Raw genomic sequence first — 16,956 nt, 5'->3', positions numbered from 1 at the left:
GGCATCAGTGGTTTATACTCTCCTACAGCCCCCAAGTTTATCTTACCTATCACTAGCAGACACTATAATTTTGCAGGATATGCAAAAGGAACAGACTCTAAAAGGCTAAAAATCTATTTGAGGGAGGTTATATTTAAAATAATTGGTTATGTGGGACACCTGGGTGGCTCAGTCAGTTAAGCATCCAACTCCTGATTTTGGCGCACGTCATAATCCCAGGGTGGTGAGTGGAATTGAGCTACCCAATTTGTTTGGGACTCTCTTTCTTTCTCTCTCTCTTTCAAAAAAAAATTTTTTTTAAATAATTGGTTATATAAAACTTTGAGTTTGATACTGGCATGTTTTTGAACAAATGGGTACCAGCCTGCTATCAAGAAGTAAAAAATATAGGGTCAATATACACAAGACATCTTTGGCTTATCTATATAACACTCAGGATCTGGCAGAACGATGCCATTTATTCAACAAAGCGTTTGTTGAGTATTTACTCCATGTTGGTTCCTGAGTTCAGTACTCTTACCTCCTTTACCTCCAATTTTCACAATAACCTTGAAAGAATTATTCCCACTTAGTAGGTAGAGACACTGAAAGATAAAGGAAGTTAAACATCTTATCCAAGGAGTGGTTGAGCTTGGATTCATTCACATCCAGGGCTGCCTGACTGAAAAACCCCACACAAATGGTTCTGCACATCATATTCTTCCTCCCCTTTTCCCTGCCCCTCCTCCTTTCTTTCTTCAATTTCATCTTGGTTTCACTGTTATCATCAATATCATCATCTCCTGGATGGAGATTTGTAGCATTCCAGTTTTCAAAGGAGACTTTCCCAATAGGGAACCACTCTTTGGAGATTTTATAAAGTGTTCCTCTTTACTCTGCCTGTAGAAAGATTTAAATGTAAGTGTAAATTCTGCAAATAATGCATCATGTTGTATATATCAATTACATGAACTCCTTGGTTTCTTGGTCAATTGTCAAGCTAATCCTAGATGCCTCTGAGGCACTGATGCAATGTATTTATTCTTTTCATTACAGGTAGGAAATTGTATTAAAAGCCAAAATCACTGAAATCTGAATAGAATACAGAACTCCCTCCTCTCTTTCCTACTTTGTTGGGAAGAATCTATACTGCTAAGGAATTTTACACACTTTGGTGGCCTGAGGCAGCAAATTCTTCTTCTGTACTGAGCTGAATAATTTTGAGAAGCTAAAGGACACTTCCTTTTATTTATGTACTCTGGAGCAATGGAAAATGAAAACAGTATCAGAAAAATTGAGTCCAGGCTTTTTCTTTGGAAAATATATCGGCCTTTTGTAATAAAATTCTTAGATATGGCTGCCATAAACTCTCTGTTATCTGGCATTCAGTTAACCAGAAAGGCACATTAGCTGGAACTTTTTCAAATTGATATGGTATGACATGACAATAAGTTGTTACAAATCCATCTTGTCATATCATATGAATTATAGAAGAAAGACTACATTGTTTTACATAGTTCTACACTATGTATTTTTATACATAGTATGTTTCAAGGAATAAAAATTATTGGTTAATCAGAACACTCTATTCTCTAATCATATCAAACATCTGCTACAATTGAACTTGATGCCAAAAACATTGGTATTTTACACTAAACTATGAGTGGTTAACTCCTTGGAATCTGCATCCAGACTGCTTGGGCTCAAATCACAGCTCTGTTACTTACTAACAGTAACATCTTAGACAAGTTATTTAAGTTTCCTGTTCCTTAGTTTTTTTACCTGTAAAGTACAGATAATAATCCTGTAAATTAGTGGTAAAGATTAAAGTCTATTATGCCTGTGCTATCATTAGTACATAGTAGGTGCTGAATAAATATATATTGAATTATTATCTTTGAATTCTCATGTCGTTTTCATGATATAAATGGTCCCAGTTTTACAGAGGAAAATACCAACATAAGATTTATTCAGTGATGGCTGAAATGAAATAAACGATGTTTTAGCTTTGAGAAAAATAACTTCCATCCAAAATATAATACTATCTTCAGTATAATTAAGAGACCATTGTTTGTCTTCTTTACAGGATCAATGGTCTAAAAATAGAAATTTTTTAATAAAAATTAAAATAAAATTTTAAAATAAATAAAATAAAAAATAAAAATTTTAAAATAAATAAAATAAAAAATAAAAATTTACCTGCTATACTGCTTGTGTTTCTGCTCAGAGACATGATCACTGGATTTAAAGAGGAGACGTATGTAAATGCCATGGGAAGAACAGCAGAATGGTCCCCTCTGATCGCAGTCACATTCACAATGGGTCCATCTTTCCCCTGAAAAATCAATTTTTAAAATCAAACTTCTGAAAATAAGACTAACATGAGAGAAGTCCATATAGAATTAGTTTAAAGGGTTAATTTCAAGAAAAAAGATTTTTAAGTGTATTGGTACTTTCAAGTCTCCACCTCGCACACATGCGTGCACACACACACAGTGACAAGTACTTAGAATAGGCAAGTGTGGCATCATGATTACTGATCAAAGAGTAAATAAGAATGATTTACAATTAGCACACCAATTGGTTCTGCAAAAAACTGCAATTTCAAATAAACATCTATACCTAGCTAAACTATCCATCAATTATGACAAACTTTCAGACATGTAAGTACTCAGAAAACTTCGCTCCCACGTATTCTTTCCTAGGATGTTTCTTTAGGCTAGGACCTCATAACATAAACAATAGCCCCCCCCCCCAAAAAAAAGGAAGATATGAACTGTGAAAGTATATCTACCCAGGCGAGCAATCAAGGGCAGTGCTAAGAAGAAATACATGAAATAAACCAAGAAAACACCAAGTTAGATTGAAACAAGAGAAAAAAGAGCTTCATGGAAAAAAATAACTGATATGATTAATTTTTTTACAATAGACTTTTATTATGAAGAAGACATACAAAGAAAAAGAATTAGAAATTTCAAGAAAAAAACTATAAAAGAAAAAATATTACCTGATACTCCCCACATCATTTAAATAGTTTTAGCAATTTATTGATTTAACAAAGAAATGGTATTGTAACTGCATTCAAAGGAATTAAAAGGAGATGCTTCAAAAAGGGGACTTGTGGAAGAGGGCCAAGGAGTAGGAAAGCATAATTGTTTTACTATTTTTCTTTTAACCTTTGTATATATAACTTTGATCAAAATTTAAAGTTTTTTTAATGCTTATTCTAACAAAAGGAATCCAAGCCATGCAAATTTTACCCCTTTAAATAGTAAATACATATGAAAGCAATAATACCCAGTGTTGACTATGTCAGAAATGAAACACTCACCCAGTGATGGTGGGATTACAAATTAAAAAGAAATTTCAGATAACTGGATACTACATAACAAAAGCTTTAAAATTTAGATCAATTTATCCTGAGAAAAATAAATATGCTTGAAAATACACTTTTGAGAACGATCAAATTTTTATTGTTTAAAACTGAAAATTTTGAGAGGTGTCTGGCTCATTCAGTCAATTAAGTATCCAACTCTTGATTTCAGCTCAGGTCATCATGATCTCATGGTTGTGGGATCAAGCCCCACATCAGGCTCTGTACTTTCATTGCAGAACCTGCTTGGGATTCTCCCTCCCTCTCTCCCTGCTCCTCCCCTGCTTACATGCACACTCTCTCTTGCTCTCAAAATAAATGAACTTTTTAAAAAAGAGATTTTGAAAATTATTTCAATATACAATAATAGGGAATTGTTAAACAAGTTATGATACAACTATATATTGGAATTCCATACAGTTTATATGTAAATGTGAACATTTCATAATATTTGAATAATTGGATAATATAAAAACGTGGGACCAGAGATCAAAGATGATTCTGAAACCTCCTTTCCAGGGATCTTTATTTGTTCAGTAAACACTCATCCTTCAGGGTTATGGATGTGCTGAGAATGTTGATGACATTGAAGTCAACTCTGAATAGATATTTCAACTTCCGCTGTGAGCATAACTGCCATCAGCAGCACCAGGAAGAATGTGGACTCAAATCACCTCATAGGCTATGAGATAGCACTAACTGAAGAAGAAAGGGAAAGCTAAAGGGCTTGTTTTTAAAAAGGGAAAGGGGAAATAGTAAGGAATAATTACGAAGGTATTTTATAGGAACCAGACATTCTAGAAGTTTCTAAGTTCCACCATTCGTATCCATGCCAGAAAACAAAACTGCTGGTGAAAACGGTTATTGTTACTTGCTAAAGAGAGAAATGAGATAATATATATGCAATATAGATAAATTTGTTTATTCTGTGGCACTATTACTCACTGAGAGTGTGAACTGGGAATGTGGTTGTTTTCTTTTAAAAGAAATAAACTGATGGTGATTGCAAGCCCCATTGGTGGAGTCAGACTCCCACTTTATTGCAGCATAGGCAATATAAACAATATTACCATACTGTCATGATGAAAAGGTAATGTTACCTAATTAAGTTCTAAGAAAGGATTCATGAAAACCCTTACACTACACGCTAATATTGGTCACCCACCCAGGGAGGAGATTCCACTTACTCTGGGTGGAACTTTGCATTGAATTCTTCTTGAATTGTTTGTGGTGATATTGATGGCACAAGACTGAGATCCAAATAACACCAGGCTAACATCTTCCAAACCAGAGCCTTGGACAGTGGCCCAGAGCCCTCCTGTAATAAAAACAGCATTTCCAGATAGAATGAAGAGCCCTACAGGTAGATAAAAATTAATTATCCACAAGAGAGAGAAAATGAAACTAAAATATGATGCTCCTTAGTCAAAACACAAGTCCTGCTCAAACTGCAGGAATAAATCTGACACTAAATATATAAACTACTATACAAACATGGAGAAATGGTGAGTAGAGGGCAGACAGAAGGAGTCATACATCCTGGAGATATTTAAAAATAAAACAGATAAATACTGCCAAGAGTCAGGGAAATAAAGTAGATGGTCTTTGAAAATTCTTCCTTCACTAGAGTTTTATATTATCCCACCAATCCTATACAGCTTATTCTCTCACCATGATACAAAGAGTTGGGGCCCAGAGTCAGGGCCACAGATCACTCTCCCACTTAAAGCAGATCATTTGTAGCATTGTTCCTGAGTTCACTGGTTCTTACTCCCTCATCTTTAAATGACAGCCTTGGACGTTCCAGCTTTGTGATTCCATACTAGGTTCTAGGTTCTAGTCTCCATGATGGTGTAGAGGTGACTAACACTACCACCCACAGCCACCAGGATTTCTCTAATGACCACTGAAGAGCAACCACAGAAACTTCTGTCTCCTCACTGCAGACATCAGTAAGAAGAAGCATTGTACCCATTACAGTGACATGCCACACATATGGACGACCAGCACTTAATCAAGCTAATGAACAGAAAGCCCACTTACTATTCTTAAGAGCAATGATTCCATTCTGCCATCTCCCCAGAAGGGAATAAAAGAGAGGCAGGGAAGCCACTAAGCAGGGACACATACCTCTTGAGAATAGGAAGTAGGTGCAGGAGCAAGGTTATCTTCCCCAATCATGTTAGGGTGAGAAAGCAGAACTTATCCAACCTGATGAAAACCTTTCAGGAGAATGTGGGGGGGGGGGGGGTGGGGGGGTGGGATTATTCCCTGAAGTTAAATATGTGAACTTGTCCTGAAGATTCAGGGCAAGACTACAATAGACTTCAGAGTTAGAGAATAAAATTGAAGAAAAGAGCTGGTTTACAATATCAACAAAAAAGATACAATATCTAAAAACAATGTTGATAAGAAATATTCAAGAACATGAAGAAATGTGAAAAAAACCCATGAAATACTACTGAGGAACTTAACAAGATTAAACCTTAATTTAAAAGGGGCATCTGGGTGGCTCAGTAGGTTGAGCATCTGACTTCAGCTCAGGTCATGATCTCACAGTTCATGAGTTCAAGCCCTGCATTGGGCTCTCTGCTGTTGGCACAGAACCCACTTCAGATCCTCTGTTGTTCCATTTTGCATATATGTGAAAATAGCAGTGTAAGGGAATATTTTGGTATTATCAAAATTTTAAATGTACATAACATTTTGACTCAGCAATTCCACCTCTAAAAACTTACAGTGCTATTTTCAAATATATGCAAAATGGAACTACACATCCATATACAAAAGAATGAAGTCGAACCCTGTCTGGGATTAAACTGTGCCCCCCCCCAATTCATATGTTGAAGTCCTCCTCCCTTCTAGTACCTCAAAATGTGACATTATTTGGGAATAGGGTCATTGCAACTATAATCAGTTAAGATAACATGAAGTCATACTGTAGTGTGGGACCCTAATCCAACATGACTGATATCCTCATAAAAAGGAAAAATTGGACACAGAAAAGACTGGGGTAGAGGGAGGCACAGGTGCCTGGGTGGCTCAGTTGTTAAGCATCTGACGTCAGCTCAGGTCATGATCTCATGGTTTGTAAGTTTGAGGCCCATAACAGGTGAGTTTGACTCCATTTCAGGTGAGCTCAGGCCCCACGTCGGGTGAGCTGGGTCCCCACTTTGGGTGAACATGAACCCACTTCGGGAGAGCCTGCTTCCTTCTTGCTCTCTCTCTCTCAGTCCCTCCTGGGATTATCTCTCTCTGTCCCTCACTCGAGTGCACTTGCTTGCTCCCTCTCAAAAAGAACCGAAAGAAAGAAAGAAAGAAAGAAAGAAAGAAAGAAAGAAAGAAAGAAAGAAAGAAAGAAATACAAAAGAAAAGTCACAGGGAGAACACCATGTGAACATAAAAGCAGGGATCAGGGTGGTGTTCTTGCAAGCCGAGGAATACCAAACACCACCAACAAAGCAAGAGGATAGGAGAGGGGCATAAAACAGATTTTCCTTCACAGGCTGGTTCAAAAGGAATCAGCTCTGCTGACACCTTGATCCTTAATTTCTAACCTCGAGAACCATGAGACAATACATTTCTGTTGTTTCAGCCATTCACTTTGTGGTACCTGGATAAGCAGCCTTAGAAAACTAATACAGACCTCCAACTCACACCATATTTAAATATTAAAATAAATCAAATACCTACATGTAAAAGCTAAAACTATAAAACTCTCAGGAAAATAAATGAATAAATCTTAGTAACATTGGATTAGGTGATTATATCTTCAATATGACACCAAAGCACATGTAACAACAACAAAAAAAAGACAAACTGGAACTGACCAAAATTAAAAACCACAAACCGTGCTGCACAAACCATGAGAGAATTGAACAAAAGAAGAAAGGATCAGAGAAGATCTATAAAAACAACCACAAAGTAATGAAAAGGCAATAAATACATACTTATTAATAATTACCCAGAACATAAATGAACTAGAAGCTACAATCATAAGACATAGGGGGTTAGAATGGATAAAAATGTAAGAGCCATCTATATATTGCCTATAAAAGACTCATTTCAGATCTAAAGACACATGCAGATTTAAATGTGAGGGAATAGAAAAACATTTATCTTGCAAACGGATGTCAAAAGACAGCTGCGGTGGCAATACTTATATTAGAAAAAATGGACTTTAAAACAAAAATTGTAATAAGAGACAAAGGAGGACACTAATAATAAAGGAGATAATCCAACAAGAAGATAGAACAATTGTACAAATTTATGAAACGAACACATGAGCACCCAAATACATAAAACAATTAATAACAAACATTAAGAGAATCATAGATACTAATACAATGATAGTATGGGATTTTAACAGCCCACTTACATCAATGGACAGATCATCCAAACAGAAAATCAGCAAGGAAACAATGACTTTGAATGACACATGGGACCAGATGGATCTAACAGACATATTCAGAACATTATATCCTAAAACAGCAGAATACACATTCTTTTCAAGTACACATCAAACATTCTCCAGAATAGATGACACCAGACACCACAAAACAAATCTCAACAAATCCAAAAAGACTGAAGTCATACCATGCATTTTTTCTGACCACAACTCTATAAAAATAGAAAAAAAATCACAAGAAAAAATCTGGAAAGACCACAAATACATGGAGGTTAAATCACATGCTACTAAACAATGAATGGGTCAACTAAATAACCAAAGAAGAAATCAAAATTTACATGAAAACAAATGAAAATCAAAACACAATGGTCCAAAATTTGGGGGATGTAGCAAAAGCAGTTCTGAGGGAATTTTATAGTAATACAGGCCTACCTTAAAAAGCAAGAAAAATCTCAAACAACCTATCCTTACACCTAAAGGAACTAGAGAACAAACAAAACCCAAACCCAGCAGAAGAAAGGAAATAATAAAGATTAGAGTAGAACTAAAGGAAATAGAAATTAAAAAAAAAAAAAAAAAAAAAGGAACAGATCCATGATACCAGGAGCTGGTTCTTTGAAAACATCAACAAAATTGATAAACCTTTAGCCAGATTGATCAAAATAAAAAAGAGAGAGGACCCAAATCAACAAAATCAAAAATGAAACAGAAAAAAAATAACAACCAACTCCACAGAAATACAAAGGATTGTAAAAGAATATTATCAAAAGTTACATGTCAATTATTGGACAACCTAGAATAAATTCTTAGAAACATAACTTACAATAACTGAAGCAAGAAGAAATAGAAAATTTGAACAGTCATTGGGCAATGAAATTAAATTTCAAAAAATTTCATTGAATTTGAAAACATTTCATTAAATTCAACTCATTGCATTTCAAAAAATTCCCCAAAAACAAACATCCAAGACCAGACATTTTCATAGGTGAAGTCTAAGAAATATTTAAAGAAGAGTTTATATCTATTCTTCTCAAACTATTCCAAAAAAATAGAAGATGAAGGAAAACTTCCAAATTCATTCCATGAGGCCAGGATCACCCTGATACCAAAACCAAATAAAGACACCAGAAAAAAAGAGAACTAGAGGCTAATAACCCAGATAAAAATAGATGCAAAATTCCTCAACAAAATATGAACAAACTGCATACAACAATACATTAAAAATATTCATCAACATCAGATGGGATTTATTACTGGGATGCAAGTGTGGTTCAATATTTGCAAATCAATAAACATGATACACCATATCAATAAGACAAAGGATAAAAACCATATGATCATTTCAATAGATGCAGAAAAAGTATTTGACAAAATCAACACCAATTCTTGATAAAAACTCTCAGGGCACCTGGGTGGCTCAACTGGCAGAGCCTGCTTGGGATCTTCTGTCTCCCTCTCTCTCTACCCCTCCCCTGCTCATATTCTCTCTCTGTCTCAAATAAAATTAAAATAAACTCTCATCAAAGTAGGTTTAGAGGGTATATACCTCAACATCATAAAGGTCTTATATGAAAAACCCACATCTAACATCATCCTCGATGGTGAAAAACTAAGAGCTTTTCCCCTAAGACCATGAACACAATAAGGATATCCACTCTTGCCATTTTTATTCAACATAGTACTGGAAATCCTACTCACATCAATCAGCCAAGAGAAAGGAATAAAAGGCATCCAAATGGTAAGGACAACATAAATTTTTCACTATTTGCAGATGATAAAATACTATGTATAGAAAACCCTAAAGACTCCACCAAAAAAAAAATTGCTAAAACTGATAAATGAATTCAGTAAAGTTGTAGGATATAAAATCATTTATATATACTGCCTTTCTATATACTAATAATGAAGTGGCAGAAATAAATTTTTTTTAATTTTTTAATTTTTTAATTTTAATTTTTACAATTGCACAAAATAACAAAATACCTAGGGATAAATTTAACCAAATAAACGAATGATCTGTACTCTGAAAACTATAAAATACTGATGAAAGAAATTGAAGACAACACAAATGGAAAGATACTCCATGCTCATGACTTGGGAGAACAAATATTGTTAAAATGTCCATATTATCCAAAGCAATCTACAGATTTAATGCAATCCTTATCAAAATACCAACAGCATTTTTCACAGAACTAGAACAAATAATCCTAACATTTGTATGGGACCATAGAAGACCCTGAACACCAAAAGCAATTCTGGGGAAAAAAAAAAAAAACTGAGGGTATCACAATTCTGACTTCAAGTTACATTAAAAGCTGTAGTAATCAAAACAGCATGGTACTGGCACAAAAATAGACACATAGACCAATGCAACAGAATAGAGAGCCCAGAAATAAACCCAAAACAATATGTTTAATTAATCTTCAACAACAAAGGAGGCAAGAAAATGCAATGGGAAATAGTCTCTTCCACAAATGGTGTTGGAAAAACTGGACAGCTACATGCAAAAGAATGAAATGGCCCACTTGCTTACACCATACACAAAAATAAACTCAAAATGAATTAAGGATTTAAATGTGAGACCTGAAACCATAAAAATAATAGAAAAGATCACAGGCAGTAATTTATCTGATATTGGTCATAGCAACATCTTTTTAGATTTGTCTCCTGAGGCAAGGAAAACAAAAGCAAAAATAAACTGTTGGGGCTAAATCAAAATAAAAAGCTTCTACATAGCAAAACAACCAACAAAACCAAAAAACAACCTACTGAATGAGAGAAGATATTTGCAAATGATATATATGATAAAGGGTTAGTATCTAAAACATACAAAGGGCTTATACAACTCAACGCCAAAAGCAAGTAATCTAATTTTAAAAAAGGCAGAAGACATGAACAGACATTTCTCCAAAGATGGCCAACAGACACATGAAAAAATGCTCAACATCACTCATCATCAGGGAAATGCAAATCAAAACCACATTGAGATACCACCTCATACCTGTAGAATGGCTAAAATCAAAAGCTCAAGAAATAAGTGTTGGCAATAATGTGAAGAAAACAGAACTCTTCTGCACTACTGGTGGGAATGCAAACTGATGCAGCTACTGTGTTAAACAGTATGGTGGCTCTTCAAAAATTAAAAATAGAACCATCCTACAATCCTGTAATTGCACTATTGAGCATTTACCCAAATACAAAAACATTAATTTGAAGGGATATGTGCACTCCTATATTTATTGTAGCATTCTTTATAATAGTAAAATTATGGAAGCTGCCCAAGTGTCCATCAACAGATGAATGCATAAAGATGTGGTATATATATACAATGTGTGTGTGTGTGTGTGTGTGTGTGTGTGTGTGTGTGTGTGTGTGTGTAATGAAACCTTGCCATTTGCAATATGGAGGGAGCTAGAGATTATAGTTCTAAGGAAACTAAGTGAGTCAGAGAAAGTCAAACACCATGTTATTTCACTCATATGTGCAATTTAAGAAACAAATAAACAAAGGAAATAAAAGACAAACCAAAAAACAGACTCTTAACTATAGAGAATAAACAGTTACCAGAGGGGAGGTGGGGGGATGAGTGAAATAGGTGAAGGGGATTAAGAGTACACTTATCATGATGAACAATGAGTAATATATAGAATTGTTCAATCATTTTATTATACATCTGAAATAATATAACACTACATGTTAACTACATTGGAATTAAAATTTTTAAAAATTAAAAAATAACTTCTGTGCTACAAAGAATACTATCAAGAAAATTATAAGACAACCCACAGAATGGGAAAAAATGTTTGCAGCTCATATATATGATATGAGACTTTTATCCACAATATGTAAAGAATTCTTATAACTCAACAATAAAAAGAAAAATAACCCATTTTTTTAAATGACCAAAGGATTAGGACATCCATTTCTCCAAAGATATAAAAATGGTTAATAAGGATATAAAAAGATACTCAGCATCAGTAATTAGGAAAATACAAACCCAAATCACAATGATGATAGTTTCTGGTTCAAGATATCAATGGAGGAAGACTCTGAACTCACCTCCTCCACAGAACGTACCAAATTACACCTGTTAATACAATTCCTCCTCAAGAAGAACTGAGAGCTGAAGGAACAACGACTAAACAACCAACGACAAAGAGAATGGCAAGAGAACAGTAAGAGAGATGGAAAGAGGATAGCAAAAAGAACCCCCATCCCTGATGCTGCAAACAGTTCTGGGGAAGAATATTACTGAAGGACTGGGAACGGATCCCTCTGTCCTTAGGCACACAAAAACACCTTAAGTTTAAAAGAATAACTAGAGGGATGTCTGGGTGTCTCAGTCGGTTTAGAGTCTGACTTTTGATTTCAGCTTAGGTCATGATCCCAGGATCATGGGATCAAGCCCCATGTCCGGCTCTGGGCTGAGCCTGAAGACTGCTTAAGATTCTCCCTCCCTCCCTCCCTCTCTCTGCCCCTTTCCCCTGCTCATACATTCTATACATACATACATACATAAGCAAGCAAGCAACTAGCATGTAAAAGAGACAACACTAGAACTCTGTCATGTGGTGGAGGAGCTGCCAGCAATCTATATGGACCGAAAGGACTGGAGAACAACATGGTTTACATTCCCATCCTGCTGTAAAAGCCTAGACCAGAGCAGGGTTCAGATACCATAACAGGGATGTTCCATCATGTTGGTGAGTTTGTGGCTTCAGAGAGCTAAGGGTCCACCTTGTGGTGCTGGGGCACAGAAAACAAGCCATGGATTTCTGAGGATATTTGTTTGTTTTAATTTGTAGTGTTTTATTTTTACCTTTTTTAAATTTGTCTTGTTTTATAACAAGACAAATTGTTATAAAATTGTTATAAAATTTGTCTAGTTTGTTTTTATATTTTTCTTTTTGGTTTTGTTCTTTCTAGTTCTTTTTTTCTTTTCCTTTTTTTTCTTTTCTTCTGTCTTTTTTTATTTTATTTTATTATTATTTTTCTTTACTTGTTGTGTAAAAAGCCCTGGTTTAAAAGAATAACTAGCATTGGGGTACCTGAGTGGCTCAGTCGGTTAAGCATCCAACTTCAGCTCAGGTCACGATCTCATGGTTCGTGGGTTTGAGCCCCATGTCAGGCTCTGTGCTGACACCTCAGAGCCTGGAGCCTGCTTGAAATTCTGTGTCTCATTCTCTCTCTGCCCCTCCCCCACTTGTTCTCAGCCTCTCTCTCTCTCTCAAAAATAAATAAATGTAAAAAAAAAAAATTTTAAAGAGTAACCAGCATACACTGCCACAACTCTAGACAGTAAAAGTCACCAAGCACACACAGACTACATAGGGGTCACCATACCCAACTACACTCCTAAACTTTAGGAGAAGTAGCATTTTGCCTAATCTATAGAAAAAAACACAGAAAGTTAAGCAACATAATAAGACAGAGGAATATGCTCCAAAATAAAGAACAAGAAAAAAACCTCACTAAAAAATTAAATGAAACAGAGAGAAGCAATATGCCAGATAAAGAATTTAAAGTAATGATTGTTAAAATACTCATGGGGCTGGAGAAAAGAATGGAAGAACTCAGTGAGAGCTTCAATAAAGAGATAAAATATATTTTTTAAAAAAGAGAGTTGAAAAATATAATAACTGAAATAAAAGACATACTAGAGGGAATCAACAGTAGTTTAGAAGATGAAGAATGTGTCAGCAATCTGGAAGACAGACTGATGGAAAGCACACAAGCTGAACAGCAAAAACAAAAGAGAATTTTAAACAATGAGAACAGATTAAGATGTTTCTTAGACAACAGCAAGTGAACAAACATTCACATTACAAGGGTCCCAGAAGAAGAAGAAAGAGAAACGTACAGATAACTTATTTGAAGAAACAATAACTGAAAACTTCCCAAATCTGAGGAGGAAATAGACATCTAAGTCCATGAAACAAGGAGAATTACAAACAAAGTGAACCCAAAGAGGTCCACACCATGGCCCATAATAATTAAAATATCAAAGGTTAAAGACAAAGAGTAAATCCTAAAAGCAGCAAGAAAGAAACAAAAAATTACTACAAGAGAAAAACTATGAGACTATCAGTGGATTTTTCAGTAGAAATTCTGCAGGCCAGAAGGAAGTGGCATATATAGTCAAAGTGCTGAAAGAAAAAAACCTTACACACGTGAATACTCTACCCAGCAAGGTTATCATTCAGATTTGAAGGATAAAAATTTTCCCAAACAAAGGATAAAGGAGTTTCTGACCACTAAACAAGCCTTACAAGAAATGTGAAAGGGACTTAAGCGGAAAAAGAATGGCCATAATTAGTTATAAATATATGAATAAAAAGATATGAAATATGACAGCACATAAACTGTCTTTTTTTAAGAATGTGTTTGAATTCAGAGAACTCCCTTCAAAATCAACAAAAACAGGTCAACACCACGACATATCATACTGAAACGCAAAATACAAAGAGAATTCTGAAAGCAGCTATGGACAAATGGGCCTTAACCTACAAGGGTAGACACATAAGGGTAGTAGCAGACCTGTCCACTGAAACTTGGCAGGCCAGAAGGCAGTGGCAGGAAATATTCTGAGCGCTGACTAGGAAAAAGATGCAGCCAAGAATCCTTTATCCAGCAAGGCTGTTATTCAGAATAGAATGAGAGAGAAAGACTTTCAAAGACAAACAATAACTAAAGGAGTTCATGACCACTAAACCATCCCTGCAGGAGATCCTAAAGGGGACTTTGTGTGTGGAAAGCAGCAAAGACTCCAAATGACCAAAGACATCACCACAAGCCTGAAACTTACAGATAACACAAAGACACTAAATCCATATATTTCAATAAGTTCTGTAAATGTAAAAGGACTAAATGTACCAATCAAAAGACACAGGGCATCAGAATGGATGCCAAAAAAAAAAAAGATACATCTATATGCTGCCTACAAGAGACTCATTTTAGACTTGAGGATACCTGAAGATTGAAAATGAAGGGATGGCAGGGTGCCTGGGTGGCTCAGTCAGTTAAGCATCCGAGTTCCACTCAGGTCATGATCTTGCAGTCTGTGGGTTCAGGCCCCGTGTCAGGCTCTGTGCTCTGGAGCCTGCTTCAGATTCCATGTCTTCCTCTCTCTCTGCCCCTCCCCCATTTGCACTCTGTCTCTCTCTCTCTCTCTCAAAAATAAATTAAGTTAAATTAAATTAAATTAAATTAAATTAAATTAAATTAAATCAAAAGAAAGAAAGTGAAGGGATGGGGAACCATCTATCATGCTTTGGGATGTCTATCCACTGATGAATGGATAAAGAAGTGGTATATATACACAATGGAAAACGACCCGGCAATGAAAAAGAATGAAATCTTGCCATTTGCAACAACGTAGATGGAACTGGAGGGTACTATGCTAAGTGAAATAAGTCAGAGAAAAACAGATACAGGTTTTCACTCATATGTGGAAGTAGAGAAACTTAACAGGAGACCAAGGGGGAAGGAAAAGAAAAAAAAATAGTTACAAACAAGGAGGCAAACCATAAGAGACTCTTAAATACAGAGAACTGAAGTTTGATGGGGTGGGGAAAATGTGATGGGCATTAAGAAGGGCACTTGTTGGGATGAGCACTGGGTGTTGTATGTAAGTGATGAGTCTACTCCCAAAGCCAAGAGCACACTGTATACACTATATGTTAGCTAACTTACATAAGTTAAATTATATATTATACATACGTATATATAAGCTAAATTATATATTTAAAAAAAAACAATGTGTTTGAACTGAAATGACCAAATTAATATCGACTGTTATTTACTTAGGATGTTTACATATGAACCTCATGGTAACCACAAACCCAAAACCTATGATAGATACACAAAATATAAATAAAGCCAAACAGAACACTACTGGTACTCATCAATCACAAAGATAGAGAACAAGAGGTTCTCTATCTGCTGGTGGGAATGAAATATCATGCAGCCATTTTGGAAACAGCTTAGCAGTTTCTCAAGAAGTTAAACATAAAGTTACTATGTGGCCCAGCAATTCCACTTCTAAGTATATACCAAGAGAACTGAAAATGCACATCCACATAAAACCTTGTACACACACATTCATAGAAGCATTGTATGTAATAGCCACAAAGTGCAAACACCTCAAACGTCTACCAACAGATGAAGAGATAAACAAATATGGTATATCTATACAATGGAATGTTCTTTAGCCATAAAATGGAATGAAATACTGATACATGCTACAACATAGATGAATCTTGGAAACATGCTCTGTAGAGAAGCCAGACACAAAAGGTCAGGTATTGTGATTCTACTTATATGGAATGTCCAGAAAAACAAATCTGTTGAGACAGAAAATAGATTAGTGGTTTCCAGGGATCAGTAGAGGGGCAAAACAGGGAGTGACTCCTAATGGACAGATGTCTTTCAAGGTGATGAAAATGTTCTTGGAATTACATAGTGGTGATATTGCACAACTTTGTGATACATGAATACAGAAAACCGCCAAACTTTACACTTTTAAGAAGTGAATTTTATGGCATGGAAATTACATCTCAATGTGTTTAATTTCAAAAAGAAGATGACCTGAGCCAAAAAGAGAGTCCCCCCCCCCCTCCCCCGCCAGGGTAGCTCTATATATTTCTAAGATATACTGCCCTGGTCCAGCCCAACACTGTCTCACCCCTGGATGACTGCAGTAGTGTCCTAATTGGTGTCCCTGGTTCCACCTTTGCCTCCCCACAGAATATTCTCACATAGCAGCCTACGTCAGATCATGCCACTTTTTCCACTGAAATCCTCCAGTGGCCCACATCTCACACAGCCAATAACCTTTCATTGTCCCTAGAGCCATCTGACCTGCTCCTAGTCACCTCCTACCCCTCTCCCTTGGTCCAGCTATTCCAGCCACAGTGACTTCCTTGCTTCTCTCAGAAGAAAGTGAGCTCATTCTGACTTAAGACTTTATCATTTGGTGTTCTGTCTAGAATTCTCTTCTCTGACATTTCCCCAGGACTCATTCCTTGACTTCATCCATTTCTCCATCGTCTAGCACCAGCAGGTCATTCCTCCAAAGGTCATTTTGTCAGCTGACTGTATCCCCAGCACTAGTAATGTCTGGCAAAGAATAAGAGCTAAATCAATTGTTGTTATCATTGTTACTGTGGGCATTAATAATAACAAGTTGCAGAGGAGG

General features: G+C 35.8%; 1 protein-coding gene across 2 annotated transcripts in view; it reads right to left on the bottom strand.

Moving 5' to 3' along the window:
• PKHD1 (PKHD1 ciliary IPT domain containing fibrocystin/polyductin) overlaps nucleotides 1–16,956 on the bottom strand; it is a 488,429-nt gene that overhangs the window by 409,766 nt on the left and 61,707 nt on the right. For both annotated transcript variants that reach the window (XR_002082091.2, XM_019457395.2), the window contains exons 28-29: nucleotides 4,540–4,670; nucleotides 2,179–2,314 (exon numbers count right to left, since the gene is read on the bottom strand). Coding sequence is in view for 1 of the 2 variants with exons in the window: in XM_019457395.2 (XP_019312940.2) it covers nucleotides 2,179–2,314; nucleotides 4,540–4,670 (267 nt within the window). In the remaining variant the exon portion in view is untranslated. The remainder of the gene's footprint in view (nucleotides 1–2,178; nucleotides 2,315–4,539; nucleotides 4,671–16,956) is intronic.

The sequence above is a fragment of the Panthera pardus genome, unplaced genomic scaffold (assembly GCF_024362965.1).
Source record: "Panthera pardus isolate Hobbes unplaced genomic scaffold, ASM2436296v1 HiC_scaffold_17, whole genome shotgun sequence".
NCBI lineage: Eukaryota > Metazoa > Chordata > Mammalia > Carnivora > Felidae > Panthera > Panthera pardus.
Note: the sequence above shows the minus strand (reverse complement) of the source record. Positions and strands in the feature narration are given on the sequence as shown.